Genomic DNA, 13,100 nt, shown 5'->3' with positions numbered 1-13,100 from the left:
GAGGCAGTGCTCTCGGCCCGTCGAGCCGCAGCGCCTTCCAGGAGATTCTTGAGCTCTCCCTGGATTCGCCGACCCTCGGTGGTTGATGGCTCCGGCATCGCGCGGAGGAGCATCGCTGCGGCTGCCAGGTTCTGGCCAACCCCGCTGGATGCGGGCGGCGGCCTGACCCTGACATCGTTGGCGACGCGGTGCTGGAGACCTTGGGGCAGGTGACGTATTTCTCCGGCCGGGGGTTGGCCCGCCCATACCTGCCCGACGCCTCGACGGATCGGCTCAAGCGCTCCTGTTCCCTCGTTGAGCCTGGCCTGCGCCTCGCGGACTTGCTCGAGTTGTGGGTCGTAACCCCCCGCCGGAGCGGGGACCACAGCTAGCTCCCGCGGGATGTCGGCGCGAGGCACCGGCCTAGGAAGATCACCGTCCTCCGGCATGCCGAGATGGTTGCCTTCGGAGGGATCCCCTAGCTCGATGTGGAAACATTCGCGGCTTGGGCCGCAGTCCTCGTCGTCAAGGCTGCGGCTTCCGTCGGAACAGTCGGAGAGGCAGTAGTCACATGCGGTCATGAAGTCCCGCATGGCACTGGGGTTGCCAAGTCCGGAGAAATCCCAACAGATGCTGGGATCGTCATCTTCCTCGGACCCAGAGGGCCCGTAGGTTGAGACGTCCATCAACCGGTCCCAAGGTGACCGCATACAAAACCCCAGTGGGGTTGCACTCGCCTCAATGAGAGCGCCCGCCAAAGCAAGGTTGCTAGGCGGGTTGAGGCCGAGTCGAAATGACGTAAGATGGGAGTTAGTCGGTACCTTTTGGTCGACGAGGAGCGACGTAGTCACATCGGGGACTGGTTGCACCGTCGTCCCAGGTACGAGGGCGACGTCCTGCAGGCTTTCCGCGAGCGCGCTGGCGTCGTCTTCTTGCTCGGGATCAGCGTGTCGCGGGGGGACGACGCTTGCCTTCGTCTCGAACGCGAGGTCGACGCCCGGCGTGCCTTCCGTCGGGGCGTCGGGGGCATCGATTCGCTCGACGGCCGACGAAGCGCGGCCTCCCGCTTGGCCTTGGTTGCCTCGCCTCCTCCTCCGTTGGCGGGGGAGAGGACGGAGCAAGCTCGAATGTTGTTCTTCCGCCACGCGGGGAAGATGTCGTCGACTCCGCCGCCGGCGGGCGGGTTGTCGGCCGCCATGGTCGTTGTCGCGCGGCGGTGGAAGGAGTATCATGTCGTAGCTGCCGTCGAAGGACATGAACTCAAGACTCCCGAAACGGAGCACCGTCCCGGGCCGGAGAGGTTGCTGGAGACTGCCCATCTGGAGCTTGACGGGAAGCTGTTCGTCAGCACGCAGCAGGCCCCTACCTGGCGCGCCAACTGTCGGCGTTTCGAGACAGGGGGGTCCCTAAGCCGACGAGTGAGTGTGCTGCGTGCCCCAGCCCAGATGGGTCGAGCGCGTGGGCGAGCGCGAAGGGGGGAGAGGCGAGGTGGCCGGAGACGGGCGTGAGAGAGGTGGAAGTCCCGCGGCCTTCGTGTTCGTCCCGCGCCCAGGTCGGGTGCGCTTGCAGTAGGGGGGTTACAAGCGTCCACGCGGGTGAGGGAAGCGAGCGGCCCCAAGAGAGCGCCTGTCCCGTCCTCGGTCCCGCGTGGCCAACCTTCTCTAAGAAGGCCCTGGTCCTTCCTTTTATAGTCGTAAGGAGAGGATCCAGGTGTACAGTGGGGGGGGTGTAGCAGAGTGCTACGTGTCTAGCGGAGAGAGAGCTAGCACCCTAGGTACATGCCAATGTGGCAGCCGGAGAGGTCTTGGCACCTTGCTGGCGTGATGTCGTGGCTGTCGGAGGAGCAACGGAGCCTGGCGGAGGGACAGCTGTAGGAGCGGTCGAGTCCTTGCTGACGTCGCCTTGCTTCCGTAAGAGAGCTGAGAGCCGCCGTCGTCACAGAGCTTGTGGGGCGCCATCATTGTCCATCTGGCGGAGCTAGCCAGATGGGACGCCGGTCTTGTTCTCCGTGACCCGAGTCGGCTCGGGGTAGGGTGATGATGGCGCTTCCTGTTGACGTGGCGGGCCTGTGCCCTAGGTCGGGCGACGTGGGGGCTCCTCCGAAGCCGAGGTCGAGTCTATCTTCCGTGGCCGAGGCCGAGCCCGAGCCCCCGGGTCGGGCGAGGCGGAGATCGTTCGGCCGAGGCCAGGGCGGAGTCCGAGCCCTGGGGTCGGGCGAGGCGGAGCTTCGTCGTCTTCTGGGGCTGAGCCCGAGTCCGAGCCCTGGGTCGGGCGGAGCGGAATTCGCCGTCTTCCGGGTCTTAGCCCGAGTCCGAGCCCTGGGGTCGGGCGGAGCGGAGTTCGCCGTCTTCCGGGTCTTAGCCCGAGTCCGAGCCCTAGGGTCGGGCGGAGCGGAGTTCGCCGTCTTCCGGGTCTTAGCCCGAGTCCGAGCCCTGGGTCGGGCGGAGCGGAGTTTCCTATGCCGCCATTGGCAAGGCCTGACTGCCTGTCAGACTCACTCTGTCGAGTGGCACTGCAGTCGGAGTGGCGCAGGCGGCGCTGTCCTTCTGTCAGACCGGTCGGTGGAGCGGCGGAGTGACGGCGGTCACTTCGGCTCTGCCGGGGCGCGCGTCAGGATAGAGGTGTCAGGCCACCTTTGCGTTAAATGTTCCTGCAACTTGGTCAGTCGGTGCGGCGATTTAGTCAGGGTTGCTTCTTAGCGAAGCCAAGGCCTCGGGCGAGCCGGAGATGTGTCCGCCGTAAAAAGGGGGGCCTCGGGCGGGACGGAAGTCCCTCGAGGTCGGCTGCCCGAGTCCGAGGCTAGGCTCGGGTGAAGCGTGATCGAGTCACTCGTATGGACTGATTCCTGACTTAATCGCACCCATCAGGCCTTTGCAGCTTTATGCTGATGGGGGTTACCAGCTGAGAATTAGGCGTCTTGAGGGTACCCCTAATTATGGTCCCCGACACAGTGTCATCTATATTTTCGCGTCCCCTATTTTACACACTCTATTGGAGACAGTATAAGAGGCTGCTAACGTAGAAACATAAACAAGGCACGTACAATCCTTAACTCTTTATATGATACTTGTAGCTAAGATATACTCTCTCCGTCTCAATATAAATATATAAGGCATAATCACATCTGATTCAAAAATCGAGAAATACATTTAATTCTCTCTATATTACATTACTACTAAATCGATGTAGATATGCTTAGAGAGAGCATGCCTTATATTATGGAACAAAAATAAAAAGTGGTTATGTCTTATAAACTGGAACGAAACGAGTAATATGATATAGTGGATGTATCTAAAATTTATGTCTTACTATGTTCATTGCACCACTCAGAGTATTTAATAAAATTAATGTAACAATCAATTATGCCTTCTACCTCGAGCTTAGAGCCAAGAGACGTGTGAGATATGTCTTGAGTTTTTTACATTCGGCCTCCTAAACACAGTCAAAAACACACATTATATATGCCCTAAAAAGAGATGTAGACTCTGTTTGTTTCAGCTTTTTCAACTTCTGGGCACCAAAAACTGTTGCAGACTGCCAAATGCCCAACTTTTCAGCCCACTTTTATAAGAATCGATTTGATAAAACTCATCCAAAATCAACATGAACATAGAATCGGCGGAATCGTTGCAATAATAGGAATCTGTCACTTTAGATCTTAAACTCTATGGACACCTTTATATTTCTCCGCATGTAATCTCCACGATACTTAGATTCTTCACATAGCTAGATTCTCAGAAAGGTTGTCAGAGAAAAGCTAAACCATACATACTCATAGGAGTCTATTTGTTGTCATAATCTCTAAGAAGCTAAGAAACCCCTAGTTTTAGGGGTAGGAGATGCACTCCTTTCTGGAGTATGGGCCCGATCTGCTGGTGCCTCGCACCCTCGCCGCAGCGCGTGTTCCTGACTTTTTGGAGGCCTAGGGTCAAATCTGATATGCTCGTGTATTTATATATGTGTATATATATATATTATATTTATGTGTATATTAAATTATATGCATATTATTAAATATTCAATATAAAAAATCTATTCAATGCTTCAAAGTTTATAAAATGACAAATATAAAATATAGCCATAAACACGTGTCTTGATATCACACTAAAAATATCATCTAACATTTTATGATATAAAGTCGTCGATTATACATTGAGATAAATCTTATCTAACAACTTCTTTTCGATGCATAGAATTGTTAAATATTTAACTTCTATTGAGTCATTGTTGACCTAAATTAGTTCCTCAATAATTTAAATTTTTAAAAACTTCTCTCAAATCTCAACCGATAAAATCATCACAAATATAGTAAATAATATTTAATAAGCAATTGAGACATTAAAATAACATTCCTAACATGTTAACATCTAATGGCTAAGGGAGCCCTTTATTTTTAGGAGCCTGGTGCGGCCGCACCTTGCACCCCGTGAGGAACGGCCCTGCCTCTCTGCCCATCGCCCTGTGTGCCCTACTTGCCTTGCCGGTCACCCTGCTCGTCATGCACCTTAAAAAATGACTTGCCAAAATGGAAGTCTCTGAATTTTGGTTTTTTAGATGATGGTTATTACATAGGTTCTATGCTGGAGCCGGAAATTATACACATGGGGCAACCAAAAAAATTTAAATTCTAGAAAAATGAACGCATCTCAATTGGTTACGTTTCTCGTGCTGATTGTCTAAGTTAATTTATCGATTTGTTTCTTAACTTTTGAGCTGACATGGGTCCACAATTTCTTATATATGTATTTTTAGGATTTTAGACATTATTCTTACAGTGATAGAAGATATGTCCGTTGAAAATAAGGTTTTATGGTGACTCTTGAAATTTCAGATAGCTCGGTCTTTTGGATATGCTTATAAGGTGATTGATCATATTACCTAGAAGATATTAATAGGTATATATATGACAACATTTTTTTGCTATATTGTTTCTATTAATATAAATAAAAATTATAGAACTATATACTAGTAACAAAATTATTGTGGTATGTTAGGGGTAGGGATGAAAACATATACTTATTTGGATATCATTTTTTTGAGGCTTTTTCTTTAATTGCAAATAAATAGGATATAGAACTTGCTATGCCAATTCGTATTCTTATTTTAAGCATTGAGCTTGTAAAGATTTATAACAACTAAGCCTCAATTTTTTCATATGTTTTCTCAAATAATAGATATAAAATCTGGATACATATTAAGATATTGTTTTCATCTTTTTTGTTGTAGTGAGCAAATAATGTATAAAACAATTTATACTAAATTTTATTCTTATTTGTAATAATGCGTGCTCGATAATATATAATTTGTTCGAACAATTCGTGTATCCACTTTCATCTCTAGTTAGGGGGCGACTCCTGCCAACGAGCCCTCTAGCTCCACCATTGCATGGATTTTATATTAAAAAATTGTTTTAGTTTGTTCCAATTTCTAGAGTCATAATCTGCAGTTTTTAGTCTCAAGAATAAAAGTTCCGTTAAACAAATTCATGAATCTGATAAAAATTGATTTGTGTTGGCAAAAATAAAACTAGCAATTCACAATTATTTTTATAGTCCGACAATGACAAAAAAAATATATGTTATAATATAAAGCAAATAACAAATCACAACAGTAATAATATACTTACATTTGTACAATAATTTCCCTGAAATCATCTTAAAATTTGGACACGTAAAGTATAGGATAAATAAAAAAATCAAGAAAGTAGAAGTTCTAGAATTAAAAAGAACACCAAATCAAGAACACAAGCTACAAATCTTGGAAGCAAATTTGAAAACACTCTAAAAATATTTGCTTCTAATTTTTAAAATTAGAAGATATTTTTATCTTTGTAATATATATCTTTAGATATACAATATGTTTATGTATTTTATATTTAAATATTGTATTTAAAAACAAAATATCTTATATTTTAGAAATATTTTTATCCGTTTCTCTTAGATAAAATTAAGAATCAAGGAACAAGATAATTTTTTTGAAAAAAGAAACAAGCAAGAAACAAAATACAAAAAATAGGTCAAAGATCATTACAAAATGGATGGGCCGGCGTTCCGGTTCACACCCATGTTGGTTTACTCACCTGGAAGTATTTTACCTCAATCGTTTGGCTCCCCCACTTCATGTACCAAGTTCCTCCTGCTGGCTCCGTTTCCGAATATTTATTTATCGTCCATTAATTTATTTTTAAACTAAACCGTATTTTTAAACTAAACCGCCGATGGGGTATTTGACATTTGCAATGACCAATTACATAGCTTTGATGTCTAAAAGACTAAAATTCTTGTGCTCTTTCTAGTTTTTTGAGGTCACAAGTATCACCAGATTGCCTTCGCTGGCATCTATAGATTATAAAATATGTTGCTACTGTTAGAGTTTTATATATATTTAGATATATTATTTATTTATTTGGGTAGTGTAAGTTATGAATCTAAAATGTCTAAAACGTCTTATAATTTAAAATGCAGGGAGTAGAACTTTACCCTATAGAAATCAATGAATTTTGCCATAGCTATGTGAAATTGCAATCAGCAACAAACTAAAACTCACGGGCTGTGTTGGTCACAAGATCGCATCGTGGCGGCGTTACTAGTCCTGTCTACCGACCACGCCGCCGCTTGGCCACGCGGTTGATGACCGCCTCCGTCGCCAAATCGAACGCATCAGTGAAATCGACACGCCTCGATCTCGGGTCAGCGTAAACCAACCTCGGGATGAGCCGGATGACCTCCTCGCGCATGGCTTTCACCGCCGCCGGCGAGATGTTGCTCAGCGTGTCCTCGATGCTGACGTTCCGGCCGGTGACATCGGTGTGCATGATGAGCACAGAGTAGCTATTTGGGTCCTTGGGGAGGTGGGCCGTGTACTGCCTGTACGCTGAGCCCGGGTGGAAGAAGACGGGGATGCAGCCGGCCAGCATGGTGTCGAACGTGGACCGCCGCGTCAGCGTGTCCCCGCGCGGCTGGAGGCAGAAGACCGAGCTCTCGAACACGCGCATGACGCCGCCTGGCGAGCTGCAGTTGGCGCCGGCGTCAGGGCCGGCGCCGCAGTGGAAGAGTCTGCAGCGGGTGGACGCGGCGCACTGCTGGATGATGTCGGCGCGGACGGTCTCGGTGTTCCCTGGGCGCGGCCCGCCGGCGAAGGAGAAGAGCCAGTTGCGCTCGGTGTTGCGCACCTTCTCCTGCCAGGCGACCACGTCGGCCGCCGACTCGGGGTGGAAGTACGTCGGGTAGGGGACAGCCAAATTGCGCCGCTTCTTGGGCTTCCACTGGTTGGTCTCCAGGACCAGCGCCGTCATGTTCTCGACGGCCGGGAAGTTGAGGAGCTTGGTGCCCCACTCGTGGTCGAGGTCGGAGTTCCGGCCGAAGTCCACCGCGGTCCGGCCAGCCACCAAGAAGTGGTCGCGGCCGCCCATGGCGCGCCACTCCGGCCGCCGCGCCAGCCAGTCGACGAGGTCCAGGCCGAGCGCGTCCCGGATCGACGTGCTGTTCCACTGGTACCGCCCGCCGTCCAGGCTGGCGTAGAACGGCACGTACACGGCGGCGGCGCGGGACGGGTCGTCGGTGAGGCAGTCGTAGCGCTTCATCCGGCCGTGGAAGATGATGTCGAGCGAGAACTGGTCGGTGGCGAACCAGCCGCGGCCGGAGAAGGCGCCCCCCTCGTCGCCCATCGCCGGGCCCATGCCGCAGTTGACCACGTACGGGCACATATCCATCCAGATCTGGAGGTTCCTGCAGTTGCGGACGAGGTCGTCGTTGAAGCGCGGCGGAAGGTCGTACATGTAGACGTACCGCCCGTGGCAGCGATCGGCCAGCACCGGCGGCGGGGGCGCCTGTCCCGGTCCGGCGTGCTTCTGCTCGGGTTGCACGGGTCGCGGGCTCTGGGCCCCGGTGATGCTGGGCAGCAGGGGGAGCGAGAACGCAGACGGCTTGAACAGGACGGACGCCACGCCGCCGTCGCCATTTTGCATGTAGTAGTATAAGACAAAGGCCCAGAAGGCGGTGGAGATCATGACGATGTAGACTATCCGGGACGGCTGGAGCACCACCCAGGTACCGCCGTCGGGATTGTCACTGCCCTCGCCGGCATTTTTCTGGTTCTGGAGGTTTGCTTCGAATTCGAAGGTGGTGGTGGGCTTCATCAGTCTGCAACACTACTATCTGGACTCTACTCTTACTCTAGAGCGTTGTTCCAGTATCTGCAGATAAGTAGCCGTTCTCAACGCCTCCCAAGGTCTACCCTAACTTTCATGTTTGGTTTAATTTGTTTGATGTACGTATTGCTACCACTATCACTATACTAGTACCGCGCGTTGTCAGAAGAAAAACACATGTTGTACAATGTACACTCGCACTCGTCAGTGATAAAAAAGGAATGTTAGAAATTCAAAGCTTTGGGATTCCATGTTCCAAAAGATTATTCAATGCAAATGATGGTCGATCGATCGTTCTGTTTCGTTGCCAGAAGTAGCTAGTCAACCGGAAGATTGCTACTCACCGCAGTTTTCGACGTACTATAACTTCTCCCGAGGAATTAATGAAGCCCACGTATCAAGAAGGTTGGACAATAGGAGGTGGTGGACAAGGTTAAAAAAACCCTACTGCAAAAGGTTCAGGCCACGAACAACTTAGAGCATGCTGATCTATTTTTTATGCATAAGAGACATTTCAAAAACTACATTATACAATGTTGTGTCTTTAAAATCAATCACATCATAAATGCTTTTAAGAAATATTATACATGGAGAGGCATGCTGAGACAGGTCTTAGTGAAGAGTATGTCTCTTATATTTTTTATATTTAACCCCTTAAAGACCTATTAAAAAATGGAGTATTAAATAAGGTTGTACATGGCCTCATAGGGTTTTAGAAGCGGGTCGTCCACTCATCTTTGAGTATAAGGGCATATACAACCTAGAGACCCCAGATCGATTTCCAAATATTAAGCAACAGCTAAGAGACTACTTCCTCCCAGTGGCGGATCTAGGAATTTATCTCTGGGTATACCGAATCGATAGTTTGGTGGTACCATATAGAAATAATAAAATTTACCTAACTAAATAGCTACAAATATATATAATATTGGTTCCAATATAATATTTTTATAACTATGATAATATATTAATTTAGTTCAACATATACATAAATTTCACTTACTCATGGGAGTACGTACTAGAAGATTACTTGTTTTTCTTTGGCCTACGGTTTCTGATGGTTAAAAAAATCTTGATTACATCTTCTTCATCCAGTTGAAAGAAAACATCTCGCTCAATAAATATGAGTAGACAGTCATCCAAAACGCTATCACCCATCTTATTTCTCAACTTACTTTTGATGAATGTCATCGCAGAAAATACCCTCTCAACACCTGCTGTTGCCACAGGCAGAAGTAATACTAATTTGAGAAGCGTGTATACTAAGTCATAAACTTTATGTCTCTTCGTTTGAACAAGCTTCACTGAGAGATCAACAAGATTTTCTAGGCCTTCAAATAAAACATCTTTTTTTATGTCAGCAATAAAGTTACCTGTTGGGATCATGCTTCGTCGCCGAAGGTCCTGCAGGAAGAAAACACCTTCGACAAATCTGTTTATATGAGATACCGAAGCTACCGCTCATAAAGCTTCGACACTATAGCGTGTCCAAAGACGAAGGATCGAACCGACTTAAAGATGGAATTACTTTTTAGTCCATAAGAGTCTGAGTTATAATTGTGATCTTCTGTAAGGGGCACAATTGTAATTTCTTACAGGCTGCGTCCTGTGCCTATAAATAGGTGAACAATACTCCTTTACTGTTCACGCAATCTTGTAATTGCTGACGTATTACTCTGGAATTGTTGTTTTCTGCCAAGGCGAAGGTACAAATGTGCCTAAACATTATGTTTTGATATCTAAGTTCACATTACAAAATAATTGAATTTATTTATTCTTGCTATTCTGTAACGTTTTATATTTTATATTTTATATTTCATTTTGCATTGTTTTATCTTTGATCACGAAGGTGCAACCTTCGTGATATATTATCCATAACCTTCGTCCGAAGTTCATTAAATCCTTGGGAAAATAATGCTTCAGCGGACGAAGAGCTTTAACATCTGACATTCTATGTTGCCTTGTTCCTAATTCATAGCACTTAAGAACAAGTCCCCAACATTGGCGCCCACCTCCGGTGAACTCACTTCCACTTTTTGAGCTGATGGCTTCATTCAAGAACCAAGCTGGAACTGCTTCGGCTCCGAAGCTGATTCTCCCGATAACAGACGGTTCATGCTCAGAGCCGGCTAACAAGAAGCAGAAGAAGGAGGCGCAAAGAAGAGTACAACATGTAGGGGTACAAGGACCCTTCATCAAGTCAAGATGGTCTCACATCCCAATTACCTTCTCTCAAGAGGATCTTCAGCTCAAGGATTACCCACATAATGATGCTATGGTTATCTCTTGTGTGATCAAAGGATTTCTGGTCCACAATGTCTTGGTTGATACAGGCAGTGCAGCGGATATCATATTTGCTAAGGCCTTCAGACAAATGCAAGAGCCCGAAGACAAGATTCATGATGCTACACACCCTCTTTGTGGCTTCGGAGGGAGACAGATTGTAGCGCTTGGTAAGATTACCATGCCAGTGACCTTCAGATTCGTCAACAACACAAGGACTGAGCAAGTTGTGTTTGACATTGTTGACATGGAGTATCCTTACAATGCTATCATTGGTCGCGGAACACTCAATGTTTTCGAAGCAATTCTTCATCCAGCATATCTTTGCATGAAGATACCTTCAGATCAGGGATCTATTGCTATTCATGGGAGTCAGGAAGCTGCCAGAAAGGCCGAGGGGAATTGGACTGATTCAAAGGCAATCCACAATATAGATGAAGCCGAAGCTTGTGAGCAGTACAAGCACAGAAGGGAGAAGGCTGCTTCGGCCGATCTGCCGAAACCCATGCTTTTATGCGAAGATATCGCAGAGCAGAAGGTGCTGCTGGGATCTCAATTGTCTGAGGAACAAGAGAAAACCCTGATAAGATTCTTGTTCAACAACAAAGATGTCTTTGCATGGTTGGCTAACGATCTTTGTGGCGTCAACAGGGATGTTATTGAACACTCACTCAATGTTGATCCATCCTTCAGGCCCAGAAAGCAGAGGCTTCGAAAGATGTCTGATGACAAGGCCGAAGGTGCTCGAAATGAAGTAAAAAGACTCCTTAGTGCCGGAGTCATCAGAGAAGTGAAATATCCAGAATGACTGGCTAACACTGTTATGGTAAAAAAGGCCAACGGCAAATGGAGGATGTGTATTGATTTCACTGATCTCAACAAGGCTTGTCCGAAGGATGAGTTCCCATTGCCAAGGATAGACTCCCTAGTTGATGCAGCAGCTTCATCATAACTTATGAGTCTCTTGGACTGTTATTCAGGCTATCATCAGATTTGGATGAAGAAGGAGGATGAGCCAAAAACCAGCTTCATAACCCCTAGCGGAACATATTGTTACCTTCGGATGCCTGAGGGGCTCAAAAATGCTGGAGGAAGCTTCAGCAGAATGACAGCAAAGGTTCTTCATTCTCAGATAGGCAGAAATGTGCTAACTTATGTCGATGATATCATTGTAAAAAGCACGAAGCAAGAAAAACACATTGCTGATCTGCAGGAGACTTTCGCTAATTTTAGACAGGCCGGTCTAAAACTGAATCCAGAAAAGTGTGTTTTCGGAGTAAAGAAGGGGAAATTCCTTGGTTGCCTAGTTTCGACAAAAGGGATTGAGGCTAATCCAAATAAAATTGAAGCTATTCTCCGAACGGAACCACCAAGCACAAAGAAGGGGGCTCAACGATTGACAGGAAGATTGGCATCTCTCAATAGATTCATATCTAGACCAGCAGAGAGAAATTTACCATTCTTCGAAGTGCTGAAATCAGCCGAAGTTTTTCAATGGGGTCCAGTTCAGCAGAGAGCCTTCGAAGAGCTGAAGCAATATTTGATAGACTTAACGACATTAACTCCACCAACGCCAGAGGCTCCTCTGTTGTTATATGTGGCAGCCTCGCACTCAGCGGTAAGTGCGGCACTTGTCCAAGAGAAGCTTGAAGGGCAAGTCAAAAAGCAAGCTCCAATATACTTTGTATCTGAAGTTCTTAGTTTATCAAAGAAAATTATACAGAATTGGAGAAGGTGTTGTATGCTGTTTTGATGGCTTCCAGAAAGCTTCGACACTATTTTCAAGCATACAATATAATTGTCCCTTCTTCACAACCATTGAAGGACATTATGAGAAATAGAGAAGCTACTGGAAGGGTTGGAAAGTGGGCTGCAGAACTCAATGAATTCTGCATTGATTATGTGCACAGATCTTCGATTCAGTCCCAGGCGTTAGCTGATTTCATTGCTGACTGGACGCCAGGGGCTCAGGAAGAAGAAGCGAGTAAAGATGCCGAAGCATGGACAATATTCTGCGACGGTTCTTGGGGAACCTTCGGGGCAGGAGCAGCCGCTGTGTTGGTCGCACCCTCTAAAGTTAAAACTTGTTACGCAGCAAGACTCGATTTTGGCTGCACAAATAACATTGCTAAGTACGAAGCTTTACTTTTGGGTCTTCGGAAGTTAAAGGCAATGGGAATCAGAAGGGCGGTTCTTAAAACTGATTCCCAGGTTATCTCTGGTCATATTGACAAGAGTTGTAAGGCAAGAGACCCGAAGCTTGAGAAGTATTTAGATACGGTCCGAAGGATTGAAGCTTCCTTTGAAGGGTTTTCTGTAAAAAATATTCCTCGAGGAGAAAATGAACATGCTGATTTGCTAGCCAAGTCAGCAGCACAGGGGCTGCCCTTACCTTCGGAAGTATTTTTTGAAACAATAAAAGCACCCTCGGTTGAACTCCTTGAAAGAGCAGTCCTCAATATATCTCCTGTTTATAGTGAAGACTGGAGAACCGAGATCATCTCTTACCTTCAGGGTAACTTCCTTTCAGATGACGAAGCTTATAACAAGAGAATAGAGGCAAGAGCTCGTCCATATGTAATAATATAAGGGGAGCTGTACAAGCATGGGGTCTGTTCTCCGTTACTCAAATGTCTATCCAGAGCCGAAGGTATAGAATTGATGAAGGAAATACATGCAGGCCTGTGTG

The 13,100-nt window shown here is 46.9% G+C and overlaps 1 protein-coding gene across 1 annotated transcript; it reads right to left on the bottom strand.

Moving 5' to 3' along the window:
- Positions 1-6,464: 6,464 nt before the first annotated feature.
- On the bottom strand, positions 6,465-7,955 carry LOC100283659 (xyloglucan galactosyltransferase KATAMARI 1). Its single transcript, NM_001156560.1, is given in 3 exon segments — positions 6,465-6,584; positions 6,586-7,792; positions 7,795-7,955. Coding segments are annotated over 3 exon segments (1,371 nt in total). The 5' UTR covers positions 7,939-7,955; the 3' UTR covers positions 6,465-6,564.
- Positions 7,956-13,100: the final 5,145 nt, after the last annotated feature.

The sequence above is a fragment of the Zea mays genome, chromosome 1 (genome assembly GCF_902167145.1).
Source record: "Zea mays cultivar B73 chromosome 1, Zm-B73-REFERENCE-NAM-5.0, whole genome shotgun sequence".
Lineage (NCBI taxonomy): Eukaryota > Viridiplantae > Streptophyta > Magnoliopsida > Poales > Poaceae > Zea > Zea mays.
The sequence above is the reverse complement of the archived record's forward strand: the minus strand, read 5'-3'. Positions and strand labels throughout refer to the sequence as shown.